The sequence below is a fragment of the Panulirus ornatus genome, chromosome 17 (genome assembly GCF_036320965.1).
Source record: "Panulirus ornatus isolate Po-2019 chromosome 17, ASM3632096v1, whole genome shotgun sequence".
NCBI lineage: Eukaryota > Metazoa > Arthropoda > Malacostraca > Decapoda > Palinuridae > Panulirus > Panulirus ornatus.
Window position 1 is genome coordinate 38,118,803 of NC_092240.1, and position 12,398 is coordinate 38,131,200.

General features: G+C 41.4%; 1 protein-coding gene across 2 annotated transcripts in view; it reads right to left on the reverse strand.

The window, feature by feature from the left end:
• The window catches only part of LOC139754687 (uncharacterized), a 622,261-nt gene that overhangs the window by 146,033 nt on the left and 463,830 nt on the right, over positions 1-12,398 (reverse strand). For both annotated transcript variants that reach the window (XM_071672247.1, XM_071672246.1), the window contains one exon: positions 4,302-4,635. In XM_071672247.1, coding sequence (XP_071528348.1) covers positions 4,302-4,635 — 334 coding nt within the window. The remainder of the gene's footprint in view (positions 1-4,301; positions 4,636-12,398) is intronic.

Below are 12,398 nucleotides of genomic sequence, written 5' to 3' on the forward strand. Positions count from 1 at the left end.
GATGATAGAGAATCTCTGACCTTGGATGATAGATGGATGATGGAGGCTAGACACACGTGATGTATGCTGATGATGCAGCTGTCACAAAGGTGGCATAGCAGGAGGGAAACATTGTTGGAGGGGCGTGAATGCAGACTGGATCATAGTGGATGGGTTTCAGAAAGAGGCGTTTGCAGCAGTGAGTCGGTGAGAGAGTACAGGAGGCAGGGAGGTTACATGACTGGGTATTTAGGGTTGTCCATTCAGGTCAGACGGTATCTACCATATCATGGTCATGAGGTAGAATGATCTATGGACAGATGAGACAACGCCTAAGTGATATAGTTTAATAAAACATGGGTTTAATGGACGAGTGACGTAGAGGATGTACGCAACTGAAACTGACTTTTTTCCCTTACGACTTAAGCGAAAATTCGGTGTGTAGGCTGCTAGCACGAGAGTAAAGATGAGGTACTACGAGCACACGGACCTGTGCAAGGAACAGTGGCGGCGAGATAACTTAAAACAGAGTAGTGACCGGGTCAAGCGAGCCGGTCTCAAACTAGATATGAGTTCTGGAAAATAAGTCACCTTCCGTCACGCGTCAGATGTTTAACGTGATTACCTGCCAGATGAATAACAACCAACATATTCTCGTTACATATTTAATGAGGGATTCAACTGTAATATAATTAGTTAGTGATGACATTCACTGTCACTATAAATGACAAGTATACCTACACCAGCTACAGCGTGTGTCAGTATTTGCATAATTCTACGTATTCAGTTTACGATTTTCTGGATAGTTGCAGGACGCCGCCACATTCACTATAGTTGTAAACACTTTCCAAATCGATCATATCAGCATGATATGTACTACTCATACTCAATATTCTTATCAAATTCATAAGATCTGACGACATAGAAGTAAAGAAGAGAGAGTGGAGATCATATAACGAAAAAATATGACAAATTATGGTATGTATGACGTCACTGCAATCGTCGGACCATCAGGGACCACAGATCTTCTCCCACGAACATTCTAGTTACAATGTCGGTCAGATGCCAGCAAGTGTCTACGTTATGAACAGACAAATCAGATCCCAGACTCACAGACAATATAGTGCTGACCCACTCGGGGTCTATTATCATCCTAGGGTCTAGAACCCCACTGACCTTGGGTGAAATATGATCTAGTGGGAACTACGCATTCACAGCCACTGCGCATGCGCGCTTGCTCTTTAGTAATTTATTTCGAAGGTCAGATATTTTCGTCCGACATCGGAGTCCAGTGCGAATATAGGCAGCAGCCGGCTCACAGCCGAACCATTTGTTTACTCACCTGTTTGTGGTTGATCGATAAACAGATATTTTGCATAATCTACGTAATACATTACACACACACACACACATACACACACACACAGTAATGAAAGGTCTTGACCCATATAAAGCTCATGGTCCTGAAGAAATTTCACCATATTTGCTGAGTTATATATTGAGAATGTTCGTGAGATGAGGCCCCACGAGTAGAAAGACCCATCCACTCACTCTCACACACACACACACACACACACACACACACACACACACACATATATATATATATATATATATATATATATATATATATATATATATATATATATATATATATATATATATATATATGCATATGGGCGTGTATGAACGTTTATGTACATATATGAGTGGATGGGCCATTCTTCGTCCGTTTCCTGACCCTACCTCGCTTCTTCTATCATCTTACCTTCCGCATCATATAATCGTAAAACATATCACAAGGCGTCCCTATCCAGCTTATCATATGCATTTCCAGATCCATTAATACTACATGCAAATCCTTCTGTTTCTCTGAGCATTTTTCACACACATTCTTTATAGTTAACACCTTGTATACATATCCTCTATCATTTCACTTCTGAAACTATATCGCTCCTCCTCAGCATGATGTCCTGTACATGCCTCCATCCTCTCAATCATTACTCTCCCAGAGCTCAGGGGTAATTGGGTAGAATGGTTTGGACACATCTTAGAGGTAGAATTAGGGATTAATGTGAAGGCAAGTGCTAGCGAACGGGTAGTATTTCTCCTGAAGGAAGAGTGTGGGACAATGTGAAAGAGTGTGAGGATGTGAGGTCCAGCAGAGTTTATGAAACTTTCCCCGAGAAGAATAGTGAAGAGTGGAGAGTGTCTGTGGGAGGAGCTGGTTGAATGTGCCAGCAGTTCTGATGCGAGTGATCAGATATCAATGATGGGTGATTTGAATGCGAATGTAGGTAATGTAGCAGTTGAGGTTATACTTGGAGGGCATGGGGTATTCAGTAAGGTGACCAACTTTTGGAATTGTACCTTGAAAAACGACAAGTGATTGGAAATATCTGGATTGAAAAAAAAGAAAAGAGGGACGTGCAGTAAGGAAGATGGTCATTGAATATTATTGTGCGGTATGGTAGTAAGAGAGGTGAGGAGGGTGTGCTGAAATGGTTTAAACATTAAGACAGGATGAGCGAGAATGGCTTAGACCGTATTCAGCTTCGTCACCTCGTGATGGGTAACTTTTCACTCGCGGTGTAACCACAAACAGACGGAGTTCAATAACACCTGTTGTTCTTCTGAAACTACAAAATATTTTCTTTCTAATGTTTATAGAAGTTGCAGAATGTTTCAGTTGGACCCATAGAGACTTATTTCTCCAAGTATAGAAATTTCCTTTCTCGTTGCCGTAAGCTTTCATGGTTTTTTCCTCCAGTATATATATCGTACATGTTCCTGGCTGGTGAGCCTGATTCAGGTACTACGTAACCATTATTACCGACGTCTCCATTGCCACTGGAGACCTGGTATGTGGACTTGACGTCTACGTTTGATGTTATAGACGCAGTAAAGACGGTGTGGGACTAACAACTAGAACCTCTCGTTCCTCTGTACCAAGACGTGGTATTTACAAAGGCATTTATGACTGACTGATAACCTGACGCAGATTCTCAATGACCTCCAGATACTTGTAACAGGTCAATGTATGTCTTTTATAGGTTAACGCCTGCGGTTGTGGATGACCGGATAATCACCGTGCAGGAGACCTAAGATTAGTAACGCTAACAGTTGTCAGCGAGCAAGCCAGGTGAGCGATCGATGCGTCTCTCTCTCTCTCTCTCTCTCTCTCTCTCTCTCTCTCTCTCTCTCTCTCTCTCTCTCTCTCTCTCTCTCTCTCTCTCTCTCACAAAGCTATCCTGAGCTTTATTGTCATCTCACTCAAAAGGTATGAGTGTAAAAAGAAAGAAATGTATATATATATATATATATATATATATATATATATATATATATATATATATATATATATATATAACTCTGCATGAAAGAAACGTTGAAAAGAGAAAAAGGGAAAAGATATCTAAGTTTGCGAGACAAGTGAGGAAAAGAAATCACGTATGTGTATGGGGCCTGGCCAGGAACAAGTGGGTTAGTGAGCAGGCCGAGGGATCGGGCCAGCCCTGGCAGTATTGATCACGTGGCCCACTTATTCTGCCTCTCCACTGACACACACGGAGGAAAAAATGTCAAAGCCTTCGTCGCTCTTGAATGTATGGTGGTGTCTGTACGACGATTTTGAGCGGGTGAAAAATAGGGTCAGTTTTTTTTTATTCCGTTCATTGAATACAACAACAGAAGAGATTACCATCAGCAGCGTTAGGTACAGCAAGGGAACTCACGGGAGTGCTGGTATTTTCACTCGTCGAAGTTCACCCATCAACTATGCATTCTTTTTTCACTCATGACTTATATTCCTGTTATCTCCCACCAGGTAACTCTTTCTCGACCACCTTTGCAAATCCAACCGTTCCTCAACAAGACTTGAACCCTTACCGTGTTTCTGGTCTCTCGCCGTGTTCCAATACTCATTCATTTACAGCTTATGTCTCTTCAGTCATTCACCGCCCCTGACATTGCTCCTACCACGTTCTTCCTCCGCACCTGTTACGTGCGCCTCCATCAGCCTCCCCTCCGCAAGAGGAAGGTGATAACATCCTGAAATATCTCCACTTAGCACAGTGCCTAAGTGCTGTCTATACTGAAAGTTTCTGATTCAACTTATTTGAGTCATGGGTCACTCTAAGTAGATGGTACACTTGTTGCTTTGCTTCATTAAATAGCGTTATGGACTTACCGGTTCCTCTCTGTGTCATATATTCCTTCCACACATTCCCTCTGTTTGTCTCTATACCCGTATCAACATACATTCAACGTACAGGACTTTCTAAAATGCTATGTATAGGTTACTTGTCTCTGTTCTCTCTCACCTTGAGGGGACAAGGGGAGCGTGTGCGCGTTGGCGTCGGTGGTGGAGGAGCGAGCTGTGGCTGAGGTCTTGTTGCTGGAGTTGAGGCGGGTCTGTCTTGGGGACTCACTGCTGACTTCACCCTTGTTGTTGTTGAGCACCGGGAGGGAACCAGCCCCACCCTGGCCTCCACCTGTCCCTCCTCCAGCGCCTCCACTCCCTTCTCTGTTCCTGCCTCCACCTCCACCTCCACCTGTGTCAGCGTCGCTGTGGTTATGGCCAGTCCTGGAGGAACTGTCGTGAGGTAAATTGACACGTGACGACGAGTTGCTCTTGTTGGTCAATACTGGTAGTTTCTGGGGAGACGAGAGAAAAAATTGATACATTACCATCCACAAACATTAAGACACTGAGAAAACATAAGGTGAAATCTTAATTATCATGCTAAATATGATGTATGGTGCCTTCATAGGATATGTTACACAAATATGAAGATTTCTTATTTGTACCAAGTCCATAAAGGAAACCTGTATAACATTACCAGAGGATTGTGTTACGTGCATGTAGCGCTACGAGGGCCCCGTGTTACGTGCATGTAACACTACGAGGGCCCCGTGTTACGTGCATGTAACACTACGAGGGCCCCGTGTTATGTGCATGCATCACTACGAGGGCCCCATGTTACATGTAAATGAATCTTCTATGCAATTTCTAAACGTAGGATAACATAAAATTGTTGTTCCCTCTTGTCGCAACAACATCCTAACTACTCATTACCATAAATTTCTAATATCAATATCATTTGGAGTCTTTTTTATGTCATTTCACAGTTTCTAGTCTCATTCAGAAGGTCCTACAGGCAAGCATCCTTGGCTATTTACAATTAGGTTCGTGACTGGTTTATACTAGTACCAATCACATTTCACTTGATACTACATATATATACCTTCACGTGTTCTCACATCCTTCCATAACTGTTCACACACGTTACTCTTTCTGGAAACGTGACATTCTAAAAGGTTCTCTACATGTCCCTTCCTACGGTTCTTTGTTTAAACTTCGTGGAAATCTAAATTCAACTTCATTTTTTCCCCTACTGTTTGGCACTTCCTTGGCTTTTTTTTTTTCATTTCCATTGCCACGTCCACTCCCAGGCATCTAAAAGAATTCACCTCCCCCAGATGTTCTCCATTCAGAGTCACACCTCCAACTAACCTGTCTGTCTACACAGCTAAATCAAATAACTTTGTTGTTAATCACATTTACGTTTAACTTCTTCCTTTCACACACTCTCTCAAATTGAGACACTTACTTCTACAGTTTTTTCAGTCGAATCTGCCACCAGTGCTGCGTCATCAGCAAACAGCAATTGACTCCCTACCCAAACTTGCACCTCTCTCAAAGAACCATGCATCTGCCCCCCCTCACCACCACATCCATAAACAAATCATACAGCCATGGTGATACCACGCACCCCATCCCGGAAACCCACCTTCACGTGGATGCACACACTCTCCTCTCTACATACACACACTCATTCCCGCAGCCACGATGTTGCTCTAAAATTAGAAGCAGAAAAATGATAGATTCCACCGGGGAAAGAATTCCCCCAACCAGGCCTCACTCCGACTTGCCAAATGACGATGATACAGACACGTTAAGGGTGACTTTTTCCACTCATGGTGCAACTACAGAAAGTTAGTCCAGTAATAATATACATACATACATACATACATACACACACACACACACACACACACACACACACACACACACACACACACACACACACACACACATATATATATATATATATATATATATATATATATATATATATATATATATATATATATATATATATATATATACATATATATATATATATAATGTCGAATCGACTTTATTAGAGAATATTCAATAAGAGATTCACAGAGGCCTGTGTATAAATATTTTCTTTGCTTGTATCCTCCTTAAAAATCTCAGATGACTTAGTAGAAAACTTACAGTTTACAGAACACTCCAGAGATGACAATAGCATGACGACCAGATCACGTCTGTTACAGTTCGTGACGAGTGATTGTCCTCTCTGTTGCTATGCTGCAAACACAGGATATGTTCCTGGGCAGTGAATGAGGATGCCGTTATGTCATAGCCAAGATACACTCTATATCATGAAGTACAGACCAGAGCGGAGCGATATTTCTGGCCAGTCATGCGTGGAGCAAGACGAGGATGGACACATCAAAAGGAAGATATCTTTACTTTACAAAAGGAAGATAGTTTTACTGCAGTCACACACAGAGCAATCTCTTTACTAGACTCAGATTAATCTCTCCCCCGGGAGCTCTTGGTTAATACATTATTCACATATTTGTATGAGCGTCACACGAGACGTTCAAGAGGTTGAAGTTACTGCAAATAATAAAAATCATACGAATAATGTATGAATAATTCTAACATATCAATTTCTTGTTGAGGAAAATCTTGTCATGTACCGATATATATATATATATATATATATATATATATATATATATATATATATATATATATATATATATATATATATATATATATATATATATATATATATATATATATATATATATATATATATATATATATATATATATATATATATATATATATCTTTCTTTCTTTCAAACTATTCGCCATTTCCCACGTTAGCAAGGTAGCGTTAGGAACAGAGGACTGGGCCGTTGAGGGAATATCCTCACCTGGCCCCCTTCTCTGTTCCTTCTTTTGGAAAATAAATAAAAAAAAAAAACGAGAGGGGAAGATTTCCAGCCCCTCGCTCCCTCCCCTTTTAGTCGCCTTCTACGACACGCAGGGAATACGTGGAAAGTATTCTTTCTCCCCTATCCCCAGGGATAATATATATATATATATATTTTTCTTTTTTTTTCTTTTTCTTTTGCTTTGTCGCTGTCTCCCGCGTTTGCGAGGTAGCGCAAGGAAACAGACGAAAGAAATGGCCCAACCCACCCCCATACACATACACATGTATATACATACGTCCACACACGCAAATATACATACCTACACAGCTTTCCATGGTTTACCCCAAACGCTTCACATGCCCTGATTCAATCCACTGACAGCACGTCAACCCCGGTATACCACATCGATCCAATTCACTCTATTCCTTGCCCTCCTTTCACCCTCCTGCATGTTCAGGCCCCGATCACACAAAATCTTTTTCACTCCATCTTTCCATCTCCAATGTGGTCTCCCACTTCTCCTCGTTCCCTCCACCTCCGACACATATATCCTCTTGGTCAATCTTTCCTCACTCATTCTCTCCATGTGCCCAAACCATTTCAAAACACCCTCTTCTGCTCTCTCAACCACGCTCTTTTTATTTCCACACATCTCTCTTACCCTTACGTTACTTACTCGATCAAACCACCTCACACCACACATTGTCCTCAAACATCTCATTTCCAGCACATCCATCCTCCTGCGCACAACTCTATCCATAGCCCACGCCTCGCAACCATACAACATTGTTGGAACCACTATTCCTTCAAACATACCCATTTTTGCTTTCCGAGATAATGTTCTCGACTTCCACACATTCTTCAAGGCTCCCAGGATATTCGCCCCCTCCCCCACCCTATGATCCACTTCCGCTTCCATGGTTCCATCCGCTGCCAGATCCACTCCCAGATATCTAAAACACTTCACTTCCTCCAGTTTTTCTCCATTCAAACTTACCTCCCAATTGACTTGACCCTCAACCCTACTGTACCTAATAACATTGCTCTTATACACATTTACTCTCAACTTTCTTCTTTCACACACTTTACCAAACTCAGTCACCAGCTTCTGCAGTTTCTTACATGAATCAGCCACCAGCGCTGTATCATCAGCGAACAACAACTGACTCACTTCCCAAGCTCTCTCATCCCCAACAGACTTCATACTTGCCCCTCTTTCCAAAACTCTTGCATTCACCTCCCTAACAACCCCATCCATAAACAAATTAATCACTTTCCTTTCTTTCTACACGTACACATGCCTTACATCCTCGATAAAAACTTTTCACTGCTTCTAACAACTTGCCTCCCACACCTTCCACAGAGCATCTCTATCAACTCTATCATATGCCTTCTCCATATCCATAAATGCTACATACAAATCCATTTGCTTTTCTAAGTATTTCTCACATACATTCTTCAAAGCAAACACCTGATCCACACATCCTCTACCACTTCTGAAACCACACTGCTCTTCCCCAATCTGATGCTCTGTACATGACTTCACCCTCTCAATCAATACCCTCCCATATAATCTACCAGGAATACTCAACAAACTTATACCTCTGTAATTTGAGCACTCACTCTTATCCCCTTTGCCTTTGTACAATGGCACTATGCACGCATTCCGCCAATCCTCAGGCACCTCACCATGAGTCATACTTACATTAAATAACCTTACCAACCAGTCAATAATACAGTCACCCCCTTTTTTAATAAATTCCACTGCAATACCATCCAAACCTGCTGCCTTGCCGAATATATATATATATATATATATATATATATATATATATATATATATATATATATATATATATATATATATATATATATATATATATATTATCCCTGGGGATAGGGGAGAAAGAATACTTCTCACGTAATCCCTGCGTGTCGTAGAAGGCGACTAAAAGGGAAGGGAGCGGGGGGCTGGAAATCCTCCCCTCTCGTTTTTTAATTTTCCAAAAGAAGGAACAGAGAAGGGGGCCAGGTGAGGATATTCCCTCAAAGGCTCAGTCCTCTGTTCTTAACGCTACCTCGCTGACGCGGGAAATGGCGAATAGTATGAAAAAAAAAAAAAAAATATATATATATATATATATATATATATATATATATATATATATATATATATATATATATATATATATACATACATATATATATATATTATCCCTGGGGATAGGGGATTAAGAATACTTCCCACGTATTCCCTGCGTGTCGTAGAAGGCGACTAAAAGGGGAGGGAGCGGGGGGCTGGAAATCCTCCCCTCTCTTTTTTTTTTTTTTTCAAAAGAAGGAACAGAGGGGGCCAGGTGAGGATATTCCAAAAAAGGCCCAGTCCTCTGTTCCTAACGCTACCTCGTTAACGCGGGAAATGGCGAATAGTTTAAATGAAAGAAAAAGAATATATATATATATATATATATATATATATATATATATATATATATATATATATATATATATATATATTGAGGTGAAGAGAATGGTGAAAGTAAGTTAGCTTGGGAAGGAGACGTATGTGAGGAAGTACCAGGAGAGACTGAGTGCAGAATGGAAAAAGGTGAGAGCAAATGACGTAAGGGGAGTGGGGGAGGAATGGGATGTATTTAAGGAAGCAATGATGACTTGCGCAAAAGATGCTTGTGGCATGAGAAGCGTGGAAGGTGGGCAGATTAGGAAGGGTAGTGAGTGGTGCGATTAAGAAGTGACATTATCAGTGAAAAAGAAGAGAGAGGCATTTGAACGATTTTTGCAGGGAAATAATGGAAATGACTGGGAGATGTATAAAAGAAAGAGGCAGGAGGTCAAGAGAAAAGTGCAAGAGGTGAAAAAGAGGGCAAATGAGAGATGGGGTGCGAGTTTATCATTAGATTTTTGGGAGAATAAAAAGATGTTATGGAAGGAGGTAAACAAAGTGCGTAAGACAAGAGAACAAATGGGAACATCGGTGAAGGGGGCTAATGAGGAGGTAATCACAAGTAGTGATGATGTGAAAAAGAGATGGAGAGAGTATTTTGAAGGTTTGTTGAATGTGTTAGATGATAGAGTGGCAGATAAATGGTGTTTTGGTCGAGGTGGTGAGCGGTGAGAGGGTCAGGGAGAATGGTTTGGCAAACAGAGAAGAAGTAGTGAAAGCTTTGCTGACGATGAAAGCCGGCAAGGCAGCGGGTTTGGATGGCATTGCCGTGAAATTTATTGAAAAAGGGTGGTGACTGTGTTGTTGACTGGTTGGTGAAGATATTCAGTGTATGTATGGCGCATGGTGAAGTACCTGAGGATTAGCGGAATGCATGCATAGTGCCATTGTACAAAGGCAAAGGAGATAAAGGAGAGTGTTCAAATCACAGAGGTATAAGTTGTTGAGAATTCCTGGAAAATCATATGGAAGGGTATTGGTTGAGAGGGTGAAGGTATGTACACAGCATCAGACTAGGGAAGAGCAGTGTAGTTTCAGAAGTGGTAGAGGATGTGTGGATTAGGTGTATGTTTTGAAGAATGTATGTGAGAAATACTTAGAAAAGCAAATGCATTTGTATGTAGCAGTTATGGATCTGGAGAAGGCATATGATAGAGCTGATACAGATGCTCTGTGGAAGGTATTAAGAGTATATGGTGTGGGAGGCAGGTTGCTAGAAGCAGTGAAAAGTTTTCATCGGGGATGTAAGGGCATGTGTACGAATAGAAAGAGAAGAAAGTGATCGGTTCCCAGTGAATGTCGGTTTCCGACAGGGTTTGCGGGATGTCTCCATGGTTGTTTAATTTGTTTATGGATGGGGTGGTTAGGGAGGTGAATGCAAGAGTGTTGCAGAGAGGGGCAAGTATGCAGTCTGTTGTGGATGAGATGGCTTGGGAAGTGAGTCAGTTTTTGTTCGCTGATGATACAGCGATGGTGGCTGATTCGGAGGAGAAACTGCAGAAGCTGGTGACTGAGTTTGGTAAAGTGTGTGAAAGAAGAAAGCTGAGAGTGAATGTGAATAAGAGCAAGGTTATTAGGTACAGTAAGGTTGAGGGACCAGTCAAATGGGACGTAAGTTTGATTGGAGAAAACCTGGAAGTGAAATGTTTTAGATATCTGGGAGTGGATTTAACAGCGGATGGAACCATGGAAGCGGAATTGAGTGACAGGGTGGGGGAGGGGGCGAAAGTTCTGCAGGCGTCGAAGAATGTATATAAGGCGAGAACATTTTCTCGGAAAGCAAAAATGGGTATGTTTGAAGGAATAGTGGTTCCAACAATGTTATATGGTTGCGAGGCGTGGGCTATAGATAGGGTTGTGCGGAGGAGGGTGGATGTGTTGGAAATGAGATGTCTGAGGACAATATGTGGTGTGGGGTGGTTTGCTCGAGTAAGTAATGCAAGGGTAAGAGAGATGTGTGGTAATAGAAATAGTGTGGGTGAGGGAGCAAAAAAGGGTGTATTGAAATGGTTTGGTCACATGGAGAGAATGAGTGAGGAAAGATTGACCAAGAGGAGAAGTGGGAGACCAAACTGGAGGTGGAAGGATGGAGTGAAAAAGATTTTGAGCGATCGGGGCCTGAACATGCACGAAGGTGAAAAGCGTGCAAGGAATAGAGTGAATTAGAACGATAATATTGGAACGATGTGGTATACCGTGGTCGACGTGCTGTCAATGGATTGAACCAGGGCATGTGAAGCGTCTGGGGTAAACCATGGAAAGTTCTGTGGGGCCTGGATGTGGAAAGGGAGCAGTGGTTTCGGTGCATTATTACATGACAGCTAGAGACTGAGTGTGAACGAGCGTGGCCTTTGTTGTCTTTTCCTAGCGCTGCCTCGCACACATGAGGGGGGAGGGGGTTGTTATTCCATGTGTGGCGGGGTGGCGATTGGAATAAATAAAGGCAGACAGTATGAATTATGTACATGTGTACATATGTATATGTCTGTGTGTGTATATATATGTGTACATTGAGATGTATAGGTATGTATTTTTGCGTGTGTGGACGTGTATGTATATACATGTGTATGTGGGTGGGTTGGGCCATTCTTTTGTCTGTTTCCTTGCGCTACCTCGCTAACGCGGGAGACAGCGACGAAGCAAAATAAATAGAATATAAATAAATAAATATATATATATATATATATATATATATATATATATATATATATATATATATAAATATATATATATATATATATATATATATATATATATATATATATATACATATATATATATATACGGTTTCCTCCTGGCCGTGGTTACAGCACACGGGAGGATGATCTGCCACTGTCTGGGCCCAGCTGCAGTGGACCGAGGATTGTCTGCAATCAGCGTATGTGGACTCCTTTCAACTACCAAAGGACTG